At 39.1% G+C, this 22,853-nt stretch overlaps 1 protein-coding gene across 3 annotated transcripts in view; it reads right to left on the reverse strand.

Moving 5' to 3' along the window:
• Positions 1-569: 569 nt before the first annotated feature.
• LOC131356568 (apolipophorins) overlaps positions 570-22,853 on the reverse strand; it is a 28,460-nt gene continuing 6,176 nt past the window's right edge. For 2 of the 3 annotated variants that reach the window (XM_058395690.1, XM_058395689.1), the window contains exons 18-63: positions 22,628-22,812; positions 22,356-22,538; positions 22,178-22,266; positions 21,915-22,084; positions 21,669-21,822; positions 21,486-21,565; positions 21,207-21,387; positions 20,426-20,581; positions 20,213-20,346; positions 19,963-20,121; positions 19,445-19,628; positions 19,145-19,356; positions 18,859-19,047; positions 18,634-18,776; positions 18,332-18,497; positions 18,118-18,201; positions 17,822-17,956; positions 17,475-17,591; positions 17,160-17,380; positions 16,872-17,065; positions 16,551-16,772; positions 16,276-16,427; positions 15,941-16,018; positions 15,747-15,850; positions 15,585-15,666; positions 15,083-15,220; positions 14,605-14,749; positions 14,355-14,470; positions 14,082-14,228; positions 13,884-13,997; positions 12,349-12,480; positions 11,443-11,601; positions 10,710-10,871; positions 10,463-10,625; positions 10,195-10,376; positions 10,012-10,104; positions 9,197-9,401; positions 8,210-8,397; positions 7,789-7,886; positions 6,917-7,101; positions 5,500-5,705; positions 4,771-4,936; positions 3,493-3,602; positions 3,199-3,318; positions 2,968-3,115; positions 570-1,036 (exon numbers count right to left, since the gene is read on the reverse strand). In XM_058395690.1, coding sequence (XP_058251673.1) covers positions 1,032-1,036; positions 2,968-3,115; positions 3,199-3,318; positions 3,493-3,602; positions 4,771-4,936; positions 5,500-5,705; positions 6,917-7,101; positions 7,789-7,886; positions 8,210-8,397; positions 9,197-9,401; positions 10,012-10,104; positions 10,195-10,376; positions 10,463-10,625; positions 10,710-10,871; positions 11,443-11,601; positions 12,349-12,480; positions 13,884-13,997; positions 14,082-14,228; positions 14,355-14,470; positions 14,605-14,749; positions 15,083-15,220; positions 15,585-15,666; positions 15,747-15,850; positions 15,941-16,018; positions 16,276-16,427; positions 16,551-16,772; positions 16,872-17,065; positions 17,160-17,380; positions 17,475-17,591; positions 17,822-17,956; positions 18,118-18,201; positions 18,332-18,497; positions 18,634-18,776; positions 18,859-19,047; positions 19,145-19,356; positions 19,445-19,628; positions 19,963-20,121; positions 20,213-20,346; positions 20,426-20,581; positions 21,207-21,387; positions 21,486-21,565; positions 21,669-21,822; positions 21,915-22,084; positions 22,178-22,266; positions 22,356-22,538; positions 22,628-22,812 — 6,756 coding nt within the window. In that variant the 3' untranslated portion in view covers positions 570-1,031. The remainder of the gene's footprint in view (positions 1,037-2,967; positions 3,116-3,198; positions 3,319-3,492; positions 3,603-4,770; positions 4,937-5,499; positions 5,706-6,916; positions 7,102-7,788; positions 7,887-8,209; positions 8,398-9,196; positions 9,402-10,011; positions 10,105-10,194; positions 10,377-10,462; positions 10,626-10,709; positions 10,872-11,442; positions 11,602-12,348; positions 12,481-13,883; positions 13,998-14,081; positions 14,229-14,354; positions 14,471-14,604; positions 14,750-15,082; positions 15,221-15,584; positions 15,667-15,746; positions 15,851-15,940; positions 16,019-16,275; positions 16,428-16,550; positions 16,773-16,871; positions 17,066-17,159; positions 17,381-17,474; positions 17,592-17,821; positions 17,957-18,117; positions 18,202-18,331; positions 18,498-18,633; positions 18,777-18,858; positions 19,048-19,144; positions 19,357-19,444; positions 19,629-19,962; positions 20,122-20,212; positions 20,347-20,425; positions 20,582-21,206; positions 21,388-21,485; positions 21,566-21,668; positions 21,823-21,914; positions 22,085-22,177; positions 22,267-22,355; positions 22,539-22,627; positions 22,813-22,853) is intronic. The other variant, XM_058395691.1, reaches the window with a different exon arrangement.

The raw sequence follows: 22,853 nt of genomic DNA on the forward strand, positions 1-22,853 counted from the left end.
CAGGCATTTAAAAAAAAATCCCAAATAGAATAAGCTCTGGTCTGATTCTCATTATACAAGTCTGATTTTTTGTACATTTTGTCTAAGCTTAAGGTTACGAGACAGTCGTTCTCTCATCAGCCTCTGTATTTTCCTCGCTCTCTCATTCTCGGCTCGCCATGTAAACCGCCCCATGAAGACTTTAAACGGCAGTAAACCGATGGACTATTACAAGGTGCTGACATTTCTGAGCCCTGCTATGAATCTCCTTATCTTATAAAATAACTTCGAAAGCCATCTGTGTGAATAAGCTGCTGCTATTTAAAATGGTAACATACAGTAGCAGAACAAGGAGATGAATATACTATAAATTTGAGATGAGATTTAATAGTGACCGCAGCACTCATGGAGAACAACTGGAACGGCTGGAGGGCGAAGTAGCTGGCGTTCCATATGATGGATTTTTATTAGGGGTTAATGGAGGTAACAAAACAAATACCAGGTTTCCTGCCTTGCTGGAGTCTTCCAGTTAGCATCCATACTCCAATTATTTATAAACAACAACAACAACAAAAAAAAAAAAACAGAACCATCTTCTCTAAAGATTTATTAGCATGGAGATTTTTTTCACACTGATGTTCCCTTCTGGGGAAAAAAAGATCATTTTTTTAATATTTTCTATCTTTAATGGATATTTCTCCTTCAAATTTTACAACTTGTTTTTCCTGGCTGCGGTTTCCAAGTCCAAAGGAAAGGACAAGGCATGCTGATTCGGACATATGGGGGACACACCTTGCTCCATTTTTTTTTTTTTATTGAGCGTATAAAATTTTTATGCCTTTTGGTTTTGGTTGAAACAACCCTTGCGTACATTTGTCCAGATCGCTTGGAGGCTTGTTAATCCTGAAAATTGGTCTTCATCGCGCTGCAGATGTTAAAAGTAGAAGAAGGAGAAGATACCGTGAATGTGATTCATTTCGAAGGTGTCTAAAGTGGTTATGCGTAGTGAATGTTTGTTAGTTAAAACTTCTTCAGCTTCTTCAAGGCTTTCCTTATGCTGAAAAAAACAGAAAAAATATGGACACACGTTGGAATAGATTTATATCTCTATTTGATATACCTCAACTGTAAGTTATCACACTTTAACACATCAAATAAATCTATTAATCATCGAATGCGCCCTGGACGGAGGCCCATGACACACTGGCAACACCACACCTGCTATCTTTTTTAGTATTATCTTATGGAAAGAACTTCAGCCATTTGGAAAAAAAAGAAAAAAGACATGCATAAATACTTGAATAGGTCTTAAAATTTCATGTGTTACAGCTGCACGTTGGTTTACAGATATTAAGCGCCTTATGATATATGTTGAAGTTACTGTATCGTGGATTCTTTTCATCCACATAATTTACCAGCAAAGAAACAGATCATGTATCCAACATTACACTTTATTTTTTTCAGCATAAATCATTCGGTTTACATATGTAACATATATTAGAATTCACCCAGCTACTGGGGGGGGTTAACTCTCAGTGATGGTCCCAAGCCTGGATAAAAAGCATAAGGTGTAAAAACCTGTGCTAAATGAAATATACGGACTAGATGATTTGCTACGATGACTCCAAACAGGGAGAAACCGAAAGAACAACAACATACTATGTAATGTAATAAAGCCAAACTTTAACTGTGTTATCTAAAGAAATGACTTGTGATATCTTTTTTCTTACTGGTATTTACTTTCAGCACAATTTTGTACTTAATTACTTATAAAAAAATTTTTTTAAAAATACTCAGGTACATTTTCCTTGCCCAGTATGTTCTTTTCACATTTTCAGGCTCTAACGTAAAATCAAGGTTAACTATTAAAAAAATATTGCAAAAATACTAAAAAAAAAAAAAATACTACTGCAAAAATATTTTAGCAACTTATCTTTTTGACAGTAAATGTGCAACCAACAATTAATACAGAACGCGATGTTTCCTTTGGCAAAAATAAATATTCCATCTAAATGATGAGGTTAAGGTTAGTGGGATAAATTTGCTAGCTAGGCAGGTTTTGTTTTTATTGTTCACGTCAGATTTAGCAGTCCTTCCTGGATTTCACAGAGTTTTTGCAGCCAAAAAAATTTGTTTAAAATTTGTTTCGGAAAACTGCTTGAATTGGGGAAATCGGAAGCGTGGGATTCTTCTTTAAATTCCTCCCAGTGAAAAGATATGTGTAAATAATTTCTGTGATAGCTGTACTCATGTTTAATGCACATGAATCAAAGAGGGCTTTTGCTGAAATCCAAATCTGCAGTATTTTTTAAAAAAGTTCAGAATTTGCTCGATTTTGTGTTCATGATCGCAAAAGAATCATGAAATACTGGATGGACTGATCTGATTTAGCATTCAGTCAATCGATCAATAACTTTGGTGGAGGTGATGAAGCAGATTTACTTAAAGAACGACTCCTGATACTTTTTATCCGTTCACAGTTACATCTGATATCGAGGATCGTTTGTGAAACTCGTTAGTTCTGTAGTTTCTCGCTTATGTTAAAGCATCAACAGGCAGCGGATCCTTTATGGAAGTCTATTTTAAAACTGATGAGATGAAAATAAATCTTGTTATGACACCAAGCCCATTCTTCTGTCGACTTACCGACGTTCTAAAAGCGCTAAAACTGAAGACTCCTTCCACTCCTTTGAACCACAAACATCTTGTCTCTGCTCAATAATATTTTTAGAGTTTTAGAGTCTTAGATTAGATTTAGAATCTGAAATTACGTGGTTGACCAGTCAGGATTTTAGTAGTATGTAAACTTAAACAACCGTAAACTCTTGCCATGTTCTTTTGAATGAATTGAGTCTATAATGTGTCATTTTTTTAAAAGATAAATGCTTTCAAAGTAGTAAATGATTAGAAAAATCACATTTTTTTGTTCCTTATTGTTGATGCAGATGATGTTAAGCATAATTTTAGAATTATGTATTGAATACTAACCACACTGTATAGGTAACTCCAGAGGAATATAGTTTCTATGGCACAACTGAACATATGCTAATGCCAGCTTGCACACAGAGGTCCTGGTAGCATCTAGAGCATCACACTGGCTCCTTTCACACATCATGAGAAACTGCTTAGGGTCTACCTGAAAATGAGAGCAAGAGCGACATCACAAATAAAGAAATGAACTTTTTATAGTCGGTGATGGATTCCATTGTGTTTACTTACCACTCTAAAGCAGGAGCTGAGAGGAGACATGGTGGAGGAGAAGAAAAGCGAACAGGACAGGTTGGCTGCCATTCGGTTCGTGCAAGACTCAGATTCCACACTCACACAGTTAGAACCCATCTACAGAAAGACGTGACGTAAATACGAGCGTTTAGATGAATATTGCACAAACGTGTCTGGTAGATCTGTATCCAAAAAAAACCCCCAAAACATTTGGAATAAATTGTTCCAATTAAAAAAAAGAAATCCAAACAGGTAATTTTTAAAAGTTAAACAGAAAGATAAATTGCTCACATTCCATCCTTGCGTGAACTCGTCCATGCTGTGGGCCTGTGAGCCATTTGGCAGTAAATAATCATTTCCCACCTCGTTATCATTGGTTCCTAGAAGTCCTCTGGATATCCCTAAAGGGAACGAGTTAGAATTAGAAACAGACAGAGAGAGAAAGAAAGAGAGAGAGAGAGAGAGAGAGAGAGATAGACAGAAATATAGTGACAGACAGATGCCCAGAAATAGACAGACAGCTTGTGACTTTCCCTGCGACAGACTTCCAGGAAAACAAAGGCAGAGAGACATAGACAGTCACAGACAGAGATACAGACAGACAGACAGACAGACAGACAGACAGACAGACAGATAGATAGATAGATAGATAGATAGATAGATAGATAGATAGATAGATAGATAGATAGATAGATAGATATTCTTTGAAACAGAGACAAGACACTCAAAGACAGAGTTATACATGACATATACCTATAGACCCACGGACAGGTACATAGACAGAAACCCAGACAAACAGACAGACTACCAGAAATAGAAGGATAGATATACCAAGAGACAGGAGGACCATCTGCCAGAAAACAGACAAAGACAGACAGATAGAGAGGCAGTGACAAACACCAAGACCGAGATATCCACAGACAGACAGACACCCAGAAATAGACAGATAAAGATACCCGGAGTGAACAGATAGACCCCCAAAGACTGATAGTTAGGGACAGATAGAGAAAGACACACAGAGTGATAGTGACATTCAGAGACAGACAGATAGAGACAGTGATAGACGGAGATATCCACAGACAGACAGACAGGCCTGACGAGGCAGAATTAGGTTTTTAAACATGTGAAATTGCTGCTATAGTGATATACACTCGATCATGACGTTGTACAGTTACACTTCCAGCATTTTTATATTGAAAATAAGTTCCCAGTTATGTATTAAGTTAAGATGTAAGTCTAGACAGTGACACAGATATTTGGACCACCAGGAGAAACTCATTTCACCAGCTGGAGGCCAGTATAAAGAACATCAATAAAGCATGTCTTCCGTGTCTTTCCAGTCGCATCCTGGTAGTGGCTTAAAGAAAAAGGGGTAGAGAGTGGAATTTGACAAGCAAGGCCTGGCTTTGAAGTCAAGCATCAGTGTTTAATCTGCCAGCTACAGGAAGCCAGTGGATGGAAGAGCAGCAGGGCACCAAATAGCCAAATAATGTTTTAATGTCAGACACATGTTGTTATAAGTGTGCATCTAATAATACACAGACGTCGAACAGAGAACAGATGTCTTACCATGCAGCCATCCATCTAGAGTTACACTGCAAGTGCTTAGAGAGGGGTCACATGTCACCAGTAATCCTTTTCTATTGGACACTGTAAGGAGGTTCAGCTCTCGGGTCACAGTCACGTCAGAATTAGTGAAGGGTGTGTGTATGCTACGGCAATCCACTTCCATCTGCTAAGAGAACAACAGACTAAATATAAAGATGGATGACCAATTAGAGGAAAAAACAATGGCTCTGTTGCACTGTAGGAAGAATTGTGTTAGTGCACTTGTTGCAAATCAGTATAAAGTTCTTCTGACTGATCACCTTTATCCTTAGGGGCATGATCTCTTTCAGAATGACTCCACCCTTGCAGACTAAATGTATAAACATCTCTGCAAATCATGTATTATGGATACTACCAGGGGTAGTAGTAGCTCAAGTGGTTAAGGCTCTGGGCTGTTGATTGGAAGATTGGGTTTCAAGCCCCAGCACTGCTAAGCTGCCACTTTTGGGCCCTTGAGCAAGACCCTGCAACCCCGGTGCTCCAGGGGCTATGCACCATGGCTGATCTTGCACCCTGGCCCCAACCATCCAAGGATGGGATATACAAAGTGTGCTTACTAACTTGGTTTATCTATTTGTTAGTCAGTTATCTTTCAAATGAAGGCTCCAAAAAGTCCACAACCAACAGGACTAAACGGAATTATTGAAACCAGTTCTCGGACATAAACGCTACTGTTAATGGTTTACATACCTGCCCTTTTGGACGGACAATAATGGTGGTGTTTTGCAGTTGAACCATAAGGGAATGCTGCTTTTCTTTTTGGTCCGATTTTAAAGTGATCACAAATGCATTCGTGGTGACATCAGCAGCTAAGACAAGGTCACAGGAATCTGGTATCTTTAACACTTGTCCATCGAATGACACGATGAATCCATCAGCCACAAGAAACGCTTGATCTGGAAAGGAGTGAGGAAACAAAAACAATTTCAAGTGAATTAAAAAAAAGAAAGAAAAAAAACGACAAAACTTCAACACTTGATCAGGACCACAAGGGATTTATGTCTGGCTCAAATAAACACAAAAATATCCGTGTTTTATTATTATTCTGACCTGAGTTCAACACAGCAAAATAAAATGTGGGAAAAATTTAATTGTTGCTGTTACACTCTCCTTCTCTAACTGGATTGTGCCTAGATCTGGTCCTGAGCTCAAATTTGACCCAGTTCCAGAGAACAGTGTTGTGGTGGGAAAGAATCTTAGAAGCCACTGTTGCACCACTGGATTAACACTTCTCAAACACTTTAAAGAGAGACTGTGGGATTTGTGGGATTTTTCCAGTCAAGAGCAACCATTATGCCCATGCCAATCCTGGCTTAAAGCTCTTGGGGTTGACGTCCCTGTTAAAGCCTGCAAATATGTCCTTATCCTTTACCTCATCCTGGGTCAAAAGGAAGCGAACAAAGTGCTTAGTAAATTCTCAGCTCAGAGGATGCGACTGTTGAGAGAGGAATGGTTTGTGAAAGCTATGCTTATGTCTCTGAATGTTGGCAAACAAGACACTGTCATAGAAATGGATAAGTGGTAGTTTGGGATATGGATTCTTCCATCAAAGCATCTGGACAGCGAATGCAGTCATCCATAGATAGTCCTTTTTTAGATGCCGAACAGGTGATTGAACCTGACCCTGAGTCATGGTTGGTGAACATAGCATAAATTACATTTACGGCATTTGGCAGATTCCCATATCCAGAGCGCCTTACATAATATCTCATTTTATACAACTGAACAACTGAGGGTTAAGGGCACACACACAACCTTAGGATAGGAACTCACAACCTTCCTATCAGTAGTCCACCTTAACACCTTAGCCACTAATCCCACACAACTTAAACAAAAAGGACATCATTGGAAGGAAAGAAGAAGACACTGGGGCAAATATGCAGGTTACATGATTACAAATCCAGTCACCATGTAGATGGAGCAGTCTGTATGTGTTTTGTAGTGAATTTATTGTCGGCACAATGGAAATTTTCTGACGATGGCCTTTAAGCAGTTCTGTGACTACCAGAGATTACAACAGTGCTAACAGTTTTCTTTGGCTGCTCAATGGTTATGGTTAAGGCTATTCTGTTTTTCAGCTATCGTGAAGCGATATCCCGAGACTCACGATTGAAAGGACTGTCCATCAGTTTCCTCTTCAGCCTGTAGAGCTCCGCTGTGATGCTCGCTGAGTTCAGTGAGAGCAGAGGCTTCATGAGGAACTCCTCCACAATGACTTCTGCTATGCTGACCACTGACCGTTTTGTCCATGGATTACGTGGTACAGGAAGACTCACTGTCATTTCCCCTTCCCTGCAACAGCACAAAATTTGATCACAAGTCATGAAACACTTTTGGTATAAACTCTCTTGCATGTTAAAGAAAAAAGTGGAGACAAAAAGCTTGAACCACGGCAACCATTTTCAAAAACAAGCAATGAGTTGATTTGTACTTTGTGTTTGCAGACAAGTTGGGGAACTATTAGCAGGTAGTGGGGAACTGAAGGATTGGTCTGAGGAATCAACCAGTCTAATCATTTGTATTTGTTGTTTTATGACATCATAAACCTGATTTGAATAGAATTTAGAAATCTGATGATCATGTGCCTAGGAAATTAATGCTGTTTTCTTCTTTCCTAATGTAGGCCTATGGTTACAACCAAGGGCTCACCATTCCTTAAATATTTTCTTTGTTTTGTAGTTGTTTTTATTTGTTTGTTATTTTGTTTTTAATTCCTACAATCCTGCATCCTTATGGTGCCCCCTGGTGGCCCGGAGGACCTGAGCAATCGTTAATACAGCCTTTCCTGTATGTAGATGATATATTACGATATATTTCCTGATATTAGTGATGACTATGCACATGAGAATGAGTAGCATTTGAACTTAAGTACATCAAAATGTCCTGCTAAGAAAGTAGAGAACAGTATTCATATTTAATCTGTAGTTCATGCCTTACACAACAGGTCCAAACCATTTCATGTCCATTTAGCAGTCCCACCTTTCAGAGAACTTGTACATGAAAGCAAGCTGTCTTCTAAATCCTACTAACATCATGGCCAGTCTGGACTCGGCCCACTGGACTGTGTGCTGCATGACCTGGAAAATGTGAGACTGGAATGTGAGTGCTCAGTCAGTCAAAAGAGCAATAATTGATAAATATTGTGCTGGTTTAAACTAGCAAATCAGTAAATATCATACAAAAACAAAACAAGCAACTAACAAATGATTGTAATGAGTGACGTTTTAAGCTGTGTCCAAATTATTTAGAGATACCGGGGTATATAAAGCTCTGGAGCTATTGAATAATCTTTAATAAACCACAGGGTTGAATTGAATACTGGAAAAACACACACACACACACACAGTGTGCAGTGTAGAACTGGAGAAGCCCGGATTTACACGAATTGTCCTCATCTTACCAGGTCCACTGCGGTGATGGCAGTGCGGAGAGCGGTTATTGATGGCGTCCTAAGGTGGTGATTATGTAAAACTGCAGGCAGCATCTGCTCCAGGACTCGACCCCACATGTCCAGTAAGCCATGCCACATCACGTCCAGACGCTCTCCAGTAACGTCATGGTACGCTCCGGCAAGAGTGGCCAACGGCTCTGGGTGTAAAAAATTACTATTTAATATTACATGATTTAAAACATTTTTATGTGTCTATGTTTCATAAGATATTTATCTTTAGCATTTTTCTATTATTGTGATGCCAATAGTTTTGCTTAAAGGTGCAAATGTACATTCCAAATCTTCCCTAATGCCATTCAGCCATAAGAAAAAACAACTACTTTTAGTGAAGAATGTTGAAGAATATTGTTGAGGCTCTGAATGGCGAAGCGGATTTAAAGTTTTTGGAAGAATTCTCCAGTGTCAATCTTTGTTTATAGTTACGATGCATGTAAGTGGTAACATTAACTCCTTTCACAGATGTTTCACGGCATTAAAAGCTAAAAATGTGTTGTGCCATTCATTAATAAAACCAACAGTTCACACAAATTTAAAGGCACTCATTAGCAAATCACTGTGGTATACGAGGAATGAAAGTCTGGAGGTGTCCAGTTAGAATGAAATCCTCCATGTTGTTTTATTTCTTACTTAATAATTAATCCAGCTGCTCATAAATAATCATTTAACTTGTCGTTAAATTATACGTGAAGAGGTCCACGTGGTATATCTTGTGCCTGGCAGACCTAATCTGGCATTTATTCAGCTGGTGTGTGAATCTAAATAGCTGGGCTTTGCTCCAGTTCAAACAGTAATCAGAGAAATCCTAACGTTTTGTTCAAGAACTTTCTTAATGCTGCTTAGACTCTCTATCTGCTAAATTCTGTATAAATGTATTCAATTTAAACCATTTCCTATATCAGCTACATCTATTCATTGGCCCAAAGAAGCTGAACTCACTTCTCAGCTCTTGCTGTACGAGTTGAGACATGTGCTGTAGAATTTGGAGCGTTCGTGGAAGGCTGTGTGTGAACGCGTGACGGACAGAACCAGACATCCAGAGGTCCCACGGCAACGACCCTCTCTGCAGCAGCAGGTTTTCGGCTCGGCGCATCATGTGCAGGATCGACTGGCTCAGCTCCTGCACAGGCTCATTTCCTCCGGCCTGGACGCAAAGATTCACATTTAAGAATCACATCGAAATCGGAATTTTCAATTTCTAATGAGCAGGCCAGAAGCATGAAAGAAACTCCTTGAAATGACCTCAAGAGGAACCTCAAGAAGAACCATTACAGCATACAGGTGTAGAAGAGTGAGGACTGTTGATGGTCAATTCAGTAGTTTGATCATATTATAAATAAATATCCTTTTCTTTATTCTTTGGCATATTATTTGGTGGAACTTTCACTAATATTTAAATTGGAAGAGCCTTAAACACCAGAGATATTTGTTCTGATATTGTGGGTAGATGTTGCTTGTCATTTTACTGTTTTTTAATTTACTTGTAAGATTATATGCTTTATGCCTCGGTTTTAGTCTCCGCCCCTGTGTTATCATTGGTCGATTACCCTAATGTGTTCACCTGTTATGTGTTAATATATAGCTTGTTTTTTCTCCTTCTCTCCTTGCGAAGTCTTGCCATGATATTCACCTTACTTTAGTGACAGCCAGACCTACCTCTGCAGTGCGAATTCCACCAAATGTAATCATTACACAGCCACTAAAAGCATTTGAGTCTCGTAATAAATCCCGATCATCCTCTATCCTCATCTGACCTGTCTCCTGAAGTCCAGAAGAAGATGGTGCAGCCTTTGAACTCTCTGCAGCAGCTTCTTCTTCATGTGCGTGCCTAACTGTTGCAGCCGTGCCTGCCGAGACAGGAAATCATCAGCTCAGAAGAATCGTGGAATGTGGCTGATATATGACCTTATGGAAACATATCTACTGTTTCACCCCACCTCTGTCGCGGCTAAGCATGCCTCACATCCCTTGGCGCGAAAGACCAGGCCGCGATCCACCGCTCCCATGGAGATTAGTGCTAATGTCTCGTTCTCCATGCCGCTGCCTCCTCTTTGGGTCTTGAAGGTTAACCAGTGGTTTCCTTCCAAGCAAAGGGTCATCCGGAGGTCATCAGATGAATCTGGGTGAAGATGGAGATTGAAGAGGGTTCTGTGTATTCATAATCAGCTTGTACATTTCAACTAATATGAAGTTTTTCATTCTGACCACCGTCGTATCCAGCAGCAGCTTGTAAACAGCGCTTTCCCAGCATGGTCTGCAGCCAGACGAGCTCGTTGCGGTCAAGTTTCGCCTGAACCTGCAGCGCTGAGTTTCTGCTCGTGGTGTGTACATTTCCTCCCAGCTCAATACTCCAGTTTCCCATTTTCCACTGAAACACACAATTTATCCTCAAACATAAGAACAAGCGATAATCCATTTTACACGACTAACTGATCTGAATGGTGACGAGGACCTCAGTGAGCAGGGAGTAGTGGCTACGTTGAGCACTGCTGGTGTTCCTGAGTGCCAAAACAAATGCATTGTTCTGGGTCTGGTCAGAAAGCGACACGCTGGTGTGACTATACAGCAAATCCTTCCCTGAATTCACTCGGTGAGAACCTGACCAAGACAGAGCCTGTGGATTTGGGACAAAAAAAATGGAAGTATTATTTTAAAATATGCCATTGTTTCCATGGCAACAATTCACAGTAGTTTTTATACTTCATATAAACATAGACATGAGGAAGTTGTTTTTCAAGGAGATTCTTAGTAACTCGAAGTTTACAGACTTATTTGTTCTATTAACTACTAACAGAGAGAAAAAAGAAAGGAAGGAGAAAGAAAGGCTGTGAAGAAACATCTGTTTATTGCTGCAATAAAGCTGCTAGAGATAAATTTTGATGTGAGGTTCGTTAACATTCTCACATTGGCAAATTGTCCTACCTTCATGGCACGGCACATATTTTTCCTTCCAACACACACACTCACAATTATGCACTCGACAAGTCCTGCTGTGTCTTATATAAATGAATAATGAATCATTTATTATGCAAATTAGGGGAGTTTTAAACGTTATGGAAAAAACGGCATGGTCTGTGAGAGAAACACACGTATGCTGCAAGGTATTATGGCCTCAGTAAAGTGATGCCAAGCCTTTATGGGCATTCATACCACACACACACACACACACACAGACGTGTATTTACCGGTTGTGGAGGACAGAGCCCCAGAAGGACATGGTGTTCCAGGAGGTCTTTGAGATTAGAGTGTATCTGAGCTCGGAGTGTATGAGAAGAACATGGACCAGGCGAGATGTTCTGGGCTGAAGTTTCCATCTGGACAGTGTGCATTCCTCTGTCAGTTTTCTGTTTAATAGAGCAAGAAAACACACACACACACACACACACAACCGGTAACCACTAACCCTTAAATTGCCTAGTTGGCAAAAAAACATCACCTTCACCACAAAAAGCATGTGTTACGAGTCCAAAAGTATTGCCACCTTTTCGAGAAAATGAGCAAAAATCTATCCACATGCACTGAGGGAAACTTTTAAGAAACATTATTTATTTATTTATTTGTTTGCTTGTTTGCTTATTTATCTCACAGTATTGTTAACACAACAAATCCTTTCTCGGAGGAAACAGATCCGCTTTCTGTAAAAAAAAATCTACTTCCTGTCGAACATCTTAAATACCTGTATATTGAACTCAAAGTTCACGAGGGTTCAAATCCAGAGGTGTTTTATTTGTTTGTTTGTTGATCTATCTAGATCTATCTAAATCTTTTCCTCCTGACAGACGCAACCAGATTTCTAAGAAAGCATCCATGAGAGCGTGACATTTCCCTTTCTAGATTTTATTTATTTTCTACATATTTATTTCATGAGCATTCTTTAAATGGGTACAGTAACATTTTACCACTTTATTGGTAAATCAATCCACCAATAAATTAGTCTTGAAATTTCATTTTAATATTTAATTTGATTTAATAAATATTTAATAAATAGAAGCAGAAACTCCTTAATATTTGTAATACTTATTATACTTGTAATACTTATTATTTTGTTGTTGTTATTATTAGTCAGATTTTCGATTTGCTGCTGGACTTACCTGATATTTCATGCTTTGAATCATTTTCTTGTCACCCCACTTGAGCTCTGCGTTTTGAGAGAAGGAGAATTTTCCTTCTTGTGCCATGGAGGCGCAGCCGTGGGCCTCCACAAGAGGGAGAACTGACCGCATCTGAAATTCATTGTTCCAAAATCTGCAGTCACTAAAAAAATATTTCGGGCAAATCCCTGCTTCTTTTCGCTAGAAATCATCTTAGACATATTTCAGGGTCAAAACAGACAACTGGCTTAAAATAATCCCAGCATAGTTTTTTGTTAGTCAGAGACATTGTTCAGGCTCCCTTCTATGAAACTCTCCAACCCTTCCTTTATTTATTTATTTATTTATTTATTTATTTATTTATTTATTTATTGGCCAAAAAAAAAAATTCCATCTAAGGGCATTTGTGAAATACCTGCAGCATTCAAGTCCATGATAAATTGATCTATATGGCTTTTTAATTGCACTGAAACAGTTACAGTTGCTAGGGAAGGTTTAAAAATAGTATTGGTAAATAGTTGAACCCTGAGTCTACAAAATAAAAAAATGTGTGTGGCCAAAATGGATAAATCGGATCAGTAGGAAAGTAATTTATGTCAATGAACTTTCTTTAATACAGCCGCGCTTCTAAAGGAACAATTTACACACAGACTTGTATAGACAGATGTTATAAATGTGTGAAATAAACGTGTGTAAATGTTTCCTGTGGAGATATTTTCATCTCAATAACAGATGTATAACAGTGAGATGTGCAAAACTTCCACAGAGAGAGAGAGAGAGAGAGAGAGAGAGAGAGACTGGTTTACATTAATGAGTATGTATAAATAAATATATAACTACATAAAAATAAATGAATTATTGTTCAATTTCGTATGAATTTATTCATTTAATAATAATATTAATATTATTATTATTATTAATAAAAATAATAATAATACAAATAATGATCATAATAATAATTATTATTATTTTATTTTATTATTATTATTATTATTATTATTATTATTATTATACAGAGGAGGAGCCGGAGGAGGAGGAGGAAGAGGAGGGGTATAAATTCTAATCCTTTATTTAATCCAAACTTTACCTTTCAGGAAGTTTAATATGAAGTTTATTTTTATTTCTTAATTTTTATTTGTGAGACTTAAAAATAGGTCAACAAACACACTTGATATCTAATTACTAAATTTAATAAGAATCGCTGACATTTTTTTATTTTATCTCACTGAGTTACATTTGAGTCATTTTAAACTTTCATAATAATTTCAACTTCCACTATTAATACGATAGATAGATAGATAGATAGATAGATAGATAGATAGATAGATAGATAGATAGATAGATAGGATGAGAGGTTTTGGATTATAGTCCATCTTCAGGAAGCAGTGGGGTTTAAATTCATAAACTTATCTAGACTCAAGCAGATCCCTTTCTCTAGTCCACCATTCTGCACCTAATGCACCAAAATCAGCGCCCCCTGGTGGTCAGAAAGACTTGCTATTCTTACTGCATTGCATTCAGGAAACATGATTTACCTGTCCCGGTGAGACAAAAACACACGCCTGCATCATGCTGAAGTCCTTGTGGCTCTGGTTATTAACTGTTACAGAGACGTTCACAGGCGTCCCATGATCCCAGGACAGATGGAGCTATTGAAAAAAATGACAGATTTCTCATTTAGTGTTTCTGTGAATATCAAATTGATATGCAGTGTGTGTGTGTGAGACATGTACCTGATTGTTCCTGCCATGTCCTTGTTCGTGGTCATGTGACAGCACTTGCAGGTGTACGTATGGGAGAGCAGGCGTAAAAGGTTGTTTGAGCTCAAGCACAGCTTCGCTCTGTGTGCCTGCAGAGTTCCAAGAACCTGTAGCTTGTATCTGGTCACACACAGTAAATTTCATACAAGTCATACAGCTGCCAGTCGTGCTTGTGCTCCCCACGAAAAGAATTTAAAACGCATATTTTGGAAATGCTCGAGAGCACATCTCCCTTCCACTTCCTACCTGCTCCTGTGCTCCAGTCAGATCCCATTCGATGACAACGTTGCCACGTTTGCTCTGAGTGTCATTCTCAAACCTCACTTCCAGCCCCCATCCTCGAGTCTGAGGCCCGAATTCATCTGAGAAAAAGGAGAACACTGTGATGTATTACAGAAAATGGAACAAACCCAACTCTGCTCTGCTGTGATCAGGTCCACCCTGAATATTCTCTAAAAGCAGTGTTTTATTCCTTAGTTAATAATAGCACTGGTACCTATCTGTCTCGATTTCCATTGCTGTAGCCCTGTAGGTGCAGGTGAGTTTTCATCCATCCACTGTGTTTGGTGTGTGAGGACGTGCGATCCGTTGCGTCCGGCATACCATGTCTTGACTAAAAGACTTGATGGAACGGTCATCAGCTGAATAGAAATCAAGTGAAAGTGTTACATTCTCAAATGTCTCTTTTCAAGTGTCTGAAATCTGAGGCAAAGTTGTAGCTTTTAAAACTTTTCTACAGCACAGAAGAGTTTATGCTTTGCAATACCTTCAAGGAAAAGGAAAAGAAACTGGACAAGGAATGACTTTTTATAGCTGTTATAATGGTGGTGATATTGTTGTGAGGCAAGATATAACAATAAAATCAATCAAATCTCAATGAATTTCGTTGCATAATTTTCATTCCTTCCAAGTTCATTTCTACCTCAAGAGCTGTTATTAAACGTAACATCAATGCTTGAGAATTTCACTCGTACCTGAGGTAAAGAGTGGTAAAGCTCGAACACTTGCTTGAATCCAAGCTTTGTCTGTGAAGCCTGTCCTTTAAAACGCATCCCATGATCGTCTATCACTAACTCTGCTGCGGCCTTAACCGAAGAAGACGATCGATTCAGCTGTATAGAGACAAAAGCATAGATAGGCACTGATTTAGAAAGACAACACATAAAGAATGCTAAATTTGTGTACAGAAATCTGTACTTGTACAGGTCTATCTTTAAGATTTTTGTGCATAAGAAGCACAGGGTTCAAATCCAGAAAAAATGCTACACATTCAACTAGAAAGGAAGGAGTCATGACTTAGGCTTAACAACACGAATGCCAAATTAAAAACAGTCAACAGAAATCAGTTTAAGGACCAAACACAAAACAGGCCACCACATTAAGGTAGCAAAGCAATGAAAGAACAGGAAAACAGAGATATATAAACAAAAGCACACAAAACCAGCGATGAGTTACAGATTCCAGGTTTTGCCATACCTGTGACTTGGTGTTAAACCCAAACGGGACATAAGGTTGTAGAGAAGAAATGTTGTGGTGAACATTAACCATCAGGCCAGTGCTAAAATGAAAGAATAGGCAAAAGTAAGAATATTTAATGATAACAACTTTGGACATTTTGCACTATAGATTGTACTAAACCTGGGCGTTAAGTGGTGTCCCAGGATCTTAAGTAGCAATGACAGGGTTCCTTGGTTTTCTGGCAGAATTTGGATGGAATCTGAGAGATTAGCCTGTATCTCCATCTGCTTGCATAAAGAATGAGTTAATGTCAAATTGTAATATCGCGGTACACACAACGGTCTTCAGATCTGCGCTAGAGAAACCGTCCCTACCCTAAGCGACTGATCCAGCGCCTCTGAGTAGCAGTAACCCAGCAGGTGGTCTAGTCCGATCCTCCCCATGCAGTTCACCTGTTAAAACAAGCCGAATGTCCGTTCAGTTTGTCTTCTTTGTAGGAGATGAGCATGGAATCAGAGGCATTTCCTTCAAATAACAACGAAACCAACTGACCCAGATCACAGGGGTCTCTGAAAGAGGCATGCTGTTAATCCTTTAACAAATGATCAATGTTGAATATGAGCACCATGAACCAAACAAAAATGAACCACATTCAAGAGAGACTGAAATACCACTGGAATTGCGGTAAGATACCAAAAGGAGGACTAACCAGTAAATGCCCGGCAATTTCTGTAGAGTTGTGCAGTCTTCTCTGCAGCATGAGCTTCAGCTCTTGGGCTCCAGCATGGAGCACAAGCTCAGCAGACAGACCACTTTTACACTGCTTCACATCCACCATGCAGCTGGTGGTAAACGGGATTCCTGTGCCAATGGAATTGTATAAAATATGCTAAGATGAGCACCTGCCTTTGAGCACAATGGACCATAGTCAACTTTGGCACCATATATAATATGAAATAGCTAGAATGATGGATGTGAGCGTACCTGCTGAGAGCAACAAAGGAAAGGAGTGATCGAGTTGGGCTTGGAGAGCATTCTCTTCATGCTCTATAAAGATCCTGCTAATGTTCATGCAGAGGGACTTCTCCTGAGCCAGGACACAAATCCAGGCACTTTCAGACCCATTTGTTTCTTCTTTAAACCTAGACTTTGTGTGTTTCATCTCCACACGATATACAGCTTGGTCTACTGTTAACGTCAGGTATCCTGGAGAACATAAGCAGCAGTGAACTGGATTCAGTAAGGTATAAAATAAGCCGTCGTATCATTCTAATCCATATCAATTTATCCAGTGTGGTGGCCTACCCTCAGTCAGACACTTTGCCTGATCCAGCAGTCCTGCTAAACTGGAGACATGCGTCAGGACTGAAACGCCAGACAGTGAAACATTCAAGTCCCCTAAAAGAGATAACCGGAGTCCAGGGTTTTGCTCTAGAGCTGCATTCAGCTGAGCCTGAAACACCTCATCACTCTTTCTCAGTGCACACAAAACAAAGAAACTGAGAGAAGAGCAAATATAATATAAATGTTAAAAGGTATAGGGACTAGTATCAAGAAATATGATGTTATAAAGTCAGTTGAGGCGAAATGTACCTGTCTGAAGAAGAGTTTGCACTGAGATGAAGGTGGAGTTCCGCGATGACCGGTGGAAATAAAGTTTGCTGAAAGCTGAGGGTCAAGTCGACCGCGTGAACGTTCTTTCGTATAGCATTAGCTAGAGAAACATCTAGCATAGCATTTATCTTGCCATCAGACCTCAGATATCCAGAACTACTGATATTTCCAGAAGGAGTCTTCTCTAATGACAAATATGCCTGGAAACAAATTTTCATTAAAATTACCATTAGCATTTCACTTTAACATGAGGAAATTTATTGAATATGATATTTATAAAATATAGGTTTTTACATCATAGTCCTTGTCATCGATGGCCACATTTCCTTTTGCGATGTATTTAAAGTCTTTACTCGTCCTGTAACTTCTCATCGCCTCACCATCAAAAGTTACCAAGGAGGGAATTTTCATCTGTAATGCAAACGACAGACGTCAGCTGAGTGATTCTACGATTAGGCTGCCATTTTTCCCACTCGCCTTGCATACACAAATATGAAAAATAAGTAAACCTACACTAGACGTGGCGAAAAGATCAACAATTTCTTTTGGCTATCACAATAATCGCTAGCAATAAAATGTTATCAAATAATAAATATTAGCTCAAAGGTGCATAAAGAAGAAGATGCACCATATACTTTTACCTGTAGCAACTGAGTAAGGTTGACTTTGATTACAACACCTTGCTGAGAACCTTCATCATAAAGTTGGACCTGACCCAGAACCAGCACCTTCTCCTTCTTAGCGATCAGCATCCTCCCTTGCAGCACTTGCATAGTCTAAAATACATTAGATGTGATTTAAATAATTTAATAAGTAATATTTATGATGCAAAATGTTTATAGATGTTTATGAACTATTGCTGCTTTATTGATATGGAGTGATAATTCTTTAGTTCTTTGTAATTCTTTTTAATTCTTTAGATAGTTCTTTGGCCTACCTGGTTTTTGTAGATACTAATGCAAATTTCCAAGTCTTGTGGGACATTTTCCAAGTTAAAAGAATTAATCAGGGAGGAACACACCTAAGACCAAAAACAATGTCTTCGAGGATCAGCTCACAATAATTATTTGATAATAATCTGATCATGTTTATCATGATACTTCAGGTATTTTTGGTTTTGAAATCTGAAAGGATGGACAGCTCGGACATACATATGGTTGAAAGTGCTGTGGTCGAAATCCAAGAGTCAGCACATGAATAGCTTTTCGGTTGTCGCTAAGCAGCAGCTTTGACTCAAAAATGTAGATTCCTTTATGCAGATCAACGGTGAATGTCTTCTGCAGGTGTAGACTTTGTGGAAGGAACTTATATGGCTGCCTGTTGAAAGGAATGCAGTCAAGAGTAGAAGTTTGAATCAAGTTTTAAGTGGGAACTTCACCAATGTCGTTTCAGTTATTGCTTTAATGGTACCAGATCAACATCAGAAATGATTAATGATAATGAAAATCAATACCTGAAGTGTAGAACCCATCGTTTTTGATACAAGTTCACATCCTTCCTCATCTCTTCCACCCTACCACCAATATCCAGCTCAAAGTAAGAATTGTTTAGGTCTGATAGAGTTATAGTCATCATCAAGAACCTCTTCTTAAGCTTCTGAAATACAAATGAACAAGCTTAGATTACCCAAAAATGGTCTGGTACCTCAGTAAGCATGTGGTTTGAACAGGCCCTATACCTTATCTACAGTGTTGAGGCTTGCAGAGATGTTGAGGTTCTCCTTGCCATAGCCGGTGCTCATATCTAGAGTCTTTAGCTCTTTTCCATTCCCCAGTGAAATCTCACCTCTCAAGGTTGGCATCCAAGCTGTACTGATAGAACACGAGGCGTTAACTCTACGTTTTCCCGCTACGATGTAGCCACCAACCTGGAGCAAAGCAAACACATATATGTGAATCTGTCTAATCTATCCTGGGATTAGCTGAATTCCTATTCCATATGCAAAATATTGTAATGCTGATTACCTTCATATAGGTGACTGTTGGTGTAAATATATATAAGTGCCCCTCTCTGTCTCTGCCCCTTTCCCTGTAGAGACCATCCACCATCAAGTTGCTAATCGTAATCATCTTGCGGGTTGTAATTTCAGAAGTGAACTGGGAAGTACCATGCTGGAGCTGAGATAACTTATGAGCCATGTAGACATACATCCAAGGTGTGTCCATGTTTAAGGACCCTGCAGTTAGAAGCAGTGAAGAAGAAAAGCTTGATATATATGTTTACCATGACAGGACTACTATTAAAAATCTAGAATGGCCCAGTACCTTCCCATTTCCGTAATGAAGATTTTGCAGACATGTCTTTCCAATGAAGCCCAGCTACTAGGGGAATCTGGTCATTATAATTGACCTTCAGATGGGTGCTCATCTCAGACTGCCTTCTTTTCTGGTGGGAGTATAGGAACTGAGTTTTGCAATTCAGTCCTTTGTCTGGGATTCGTAAGCTAAACTGAAATATAAAGATTTCAACTTATCAACCATCTTACTCAACCATGTCATAGAACTGAAGACTACTATCAGGCATACTATTTCAAAATATATGAACATATGACAATCAAATATTAATTGAATCTGGTCAGGGTTGCAGTGGAAGACTATCCCAGCCAATTGCTCCTGTGGCAGGGTTTTTGGAAGGTGAGAGAAACATGCAAAACTAAGCAAAACCCCAAGTGGATATCAAGAAAACAGTTATAGCTCCACACAGACACCCTGAGTCAGGATTAAACAAGTGACTTTGGAGAGGTATGGTGCAACAAAATATGGCAGATATGAAAAGGCTTCACCTCTAGAGCATAACTGGTAAGACTCGGTCCAGACTGGTTCCTGATGGACTGATTCAAGAGGACTCTTTGTTTGTTGCTACCTTGGTTCCAGTGATTGCCATAGCTCAGGTCAAGTGAAGACTGGATATGAATGGGGCTCCTTTCATGTTGCATCTGAATCTATAATTCAGAACAACACCAATACCAATGTGACCATTCATGTTGAGCTTGCAACATAACAATGAGATGCAATCTAACATAATACTGTTACCCTGTGGTTGATAAATGTCATGTGGGAACATTGGAGTTCATGCTCTACTGTCATGCCATAGTGCTTCTCAGCTGGCTTGACCTCATGTCTCAGGTTTTGAGACATGTGGCACTCTTGCGTGTTTTCTGAATCCTCTAGAGAAAACATAAAATCAGTCAATCGACTTCACTTTATTTGTGGTAAAGAGCAATGTTGAAAGATTAGATCTCTAACCTTGCACCCCATATCTGATCCTCAAGCCAGAGGTCCACTCCAACCCCCTGTTTTCAAGTAGTCCTAATATCCTGGTGTTAAGTAAGTAAGGCAACAGGAGACCTGCATCCAATGAGTACTGCCTCTTGCCTTCATCCTGCCTCCGCTCCACCTGCACTGTGGATGAAGTTAGATAGAACTTTTGATCCACTATATGCGTTGCTTAAAAATGCACTGGAATCACAGCTCTTCTTACCTAGAACTTGAAGACTTAGTTACCATTACTTTTACAAAGGGTTCTTCAAAGGTGTCTTAAACAGTTATGGGTTCTAACTGTCATAACAACTCTGAATGATGTCCATCCCTAGCAAGGTTCCTTGTCTCCCGAGTACTAATTTAGTTCCTTTATTTATTGTATGGCCTTTAGGCATTGGCATCAACCTTTGCCATTGCCTTTGATATCATCTTTGAATTGCCTGTATTTACTATTATTTATCATCGTACCAATGATTGCATGTCCAACATTGATCTGTCAATAAATCCTTTCAGGAAACCCCATCAAAGTGGATCCTGTCTCTCTCTTTGAGTTTTCAATAGTATACTAGCTTCTAGTTCTATTTTACTAATGTAATTTGAGTGATCTCTGTAGGATTCTACATAGAGCCATAAAGGGGTTTCATTGGAGTCCCAACCAAATCCATTTTGGTGCTAGCTAGAACCTTATTTTCCTTTATTTTTTTTACTCATGTGTATGTGTATTTAACATACTACAGCTTATATTATCCAAAAATAAAGGTCTTGCCTGAAAAGGCAGCATCCTTAATGAAGACATTTTTCAACTTAGCAGAGACATTGATCTTCCTGTTGAGCCCATGTGTGACATTAGCAGAGAGTATGACTGGATGCCCATCTGCTGCAAACTTGGCCTCCAGCTGGTATTGTGTTCTCTTTTCTGATGGTAGATTCAGAGTCTCTATCAATCCCTGAAGCACAGGAGGAATTGATTACACATCTAAAATACAGACAAAATATAAAACATATCAAATGAATTGCTTGACATTTTTCTGCATACATGGTTTACCTTTAGATAATAATGGTACTTGTCATCTATTAGTATTTCAGCTTTACCTGACCTCTGACCATTCACTTCATCAAATTGCCCTGTGGCCAAGAATACAAGATTAGAAATGGATCTATGTAGAGAGTACAGAGACAGTAACTTATTCATAATTCACACATATATGCCTTTAACGCTATGGGTAACCTTGAATCAGAATGGATTTCTGTGGGTGAACAATTTTAAGAATTAGCCTCTGAGGATTGAGATTGAAGTCCAAAGATATATCTCGGGGGATAGTGGATTGTGGGGTTCCAAGGAAGATGAGAAGGTTGGCTTCACGTGGGATCCAGGAGTTTTGCTGGTGAATAAATACAAGTGCAATTACAAGTAAAAGATGAGAGGAAATATTCACCTGGATTTTCAGCAATAAAGATACCCTGAAATGCCTACCTTGGGAACAAAGGAATAAGCTGCTTCTAAAAGGTACTTTTGAAGGACTCTATCCAGTTTTTGAAGCCTCAAGCTAAAGATCATTGGGCCAGGAGGTGGAAAACTTTTTCCCATCAGCAGCACTGGGTAGGTGACATCAGTGCATAATTGCCATCCAAGCATCTTTGACCCTTGAGCAGACGGAAACAACTAACTTACTGTTCATTATTTCATTTTAGGAAAAGGTAGACTATGGTAACTTATTTTGTAAAATTGTTATGTACATGTTTTTGGAGAACAGGTAGTCTTCTCTTTGAGATTCCTTGGTGTGAGCTCTTCTCTACTTTCTCCACTTATGCGATACATTCTGAAACTGTTCCAAGAAAAGGATTAATGGTGTGCTATAGATTAGCCAACATTTACTTATTTATTTATTTTTACATTTTTCTGATTATCTCAGACCTAAAGGACAAAATTTCCATAACATCATCAGGTGTGTTGAGAACCATCTTCAAACTTTGTCCATTGTGCACATAGATGCCTCCATCCAAGGTGGTGGATGTTCTGAATTGGGTGACCCACTCCAATCCAACTCGACCAAAACCTCCATCCACTCCCATTCTTGCTGAGATGTCAACAAATGCCCTTGATAAAAGAGCAACCACAAAGGAGGAAGGAGACGTCATCCCAACTGAATGAAATATATCCAGTACCTTTAAAGACCAAGTACTTACTTTGGTTTAACATATCCAGCCAAGGAGAACTGAGACCAGTCCTTAAAGTTAGCACTACCTTTCACCCAGAGTGAATAAAAAGAGGACATGTTGATGTTCAGCTTTATGGGCAACCCTGAAAGTGATGGTAAGACCAGATCTTCTGCCAGCACAACTGCCCTGTGGTTTAACTTAACCTCCTGACCCTAAGATGCAGAGGATACTAGTCAAAATTCTTAGTTGAAAT

This window comes from Hemibagrus wyckioides, linkage group LG07 (genome assembly GCF_019097595.1).
Source record: "Hemibagrus wyckioides isolate EC202008001 linkage group LG07, SWU_Hwy_1.0, whole genome shotgun sequence".
NCBI lineage: Eukaryota > Metazoa > Chordata > Actinopteri > Siluriformes > Bagridae > Hemibagrus > Hemibagrus wyckioides.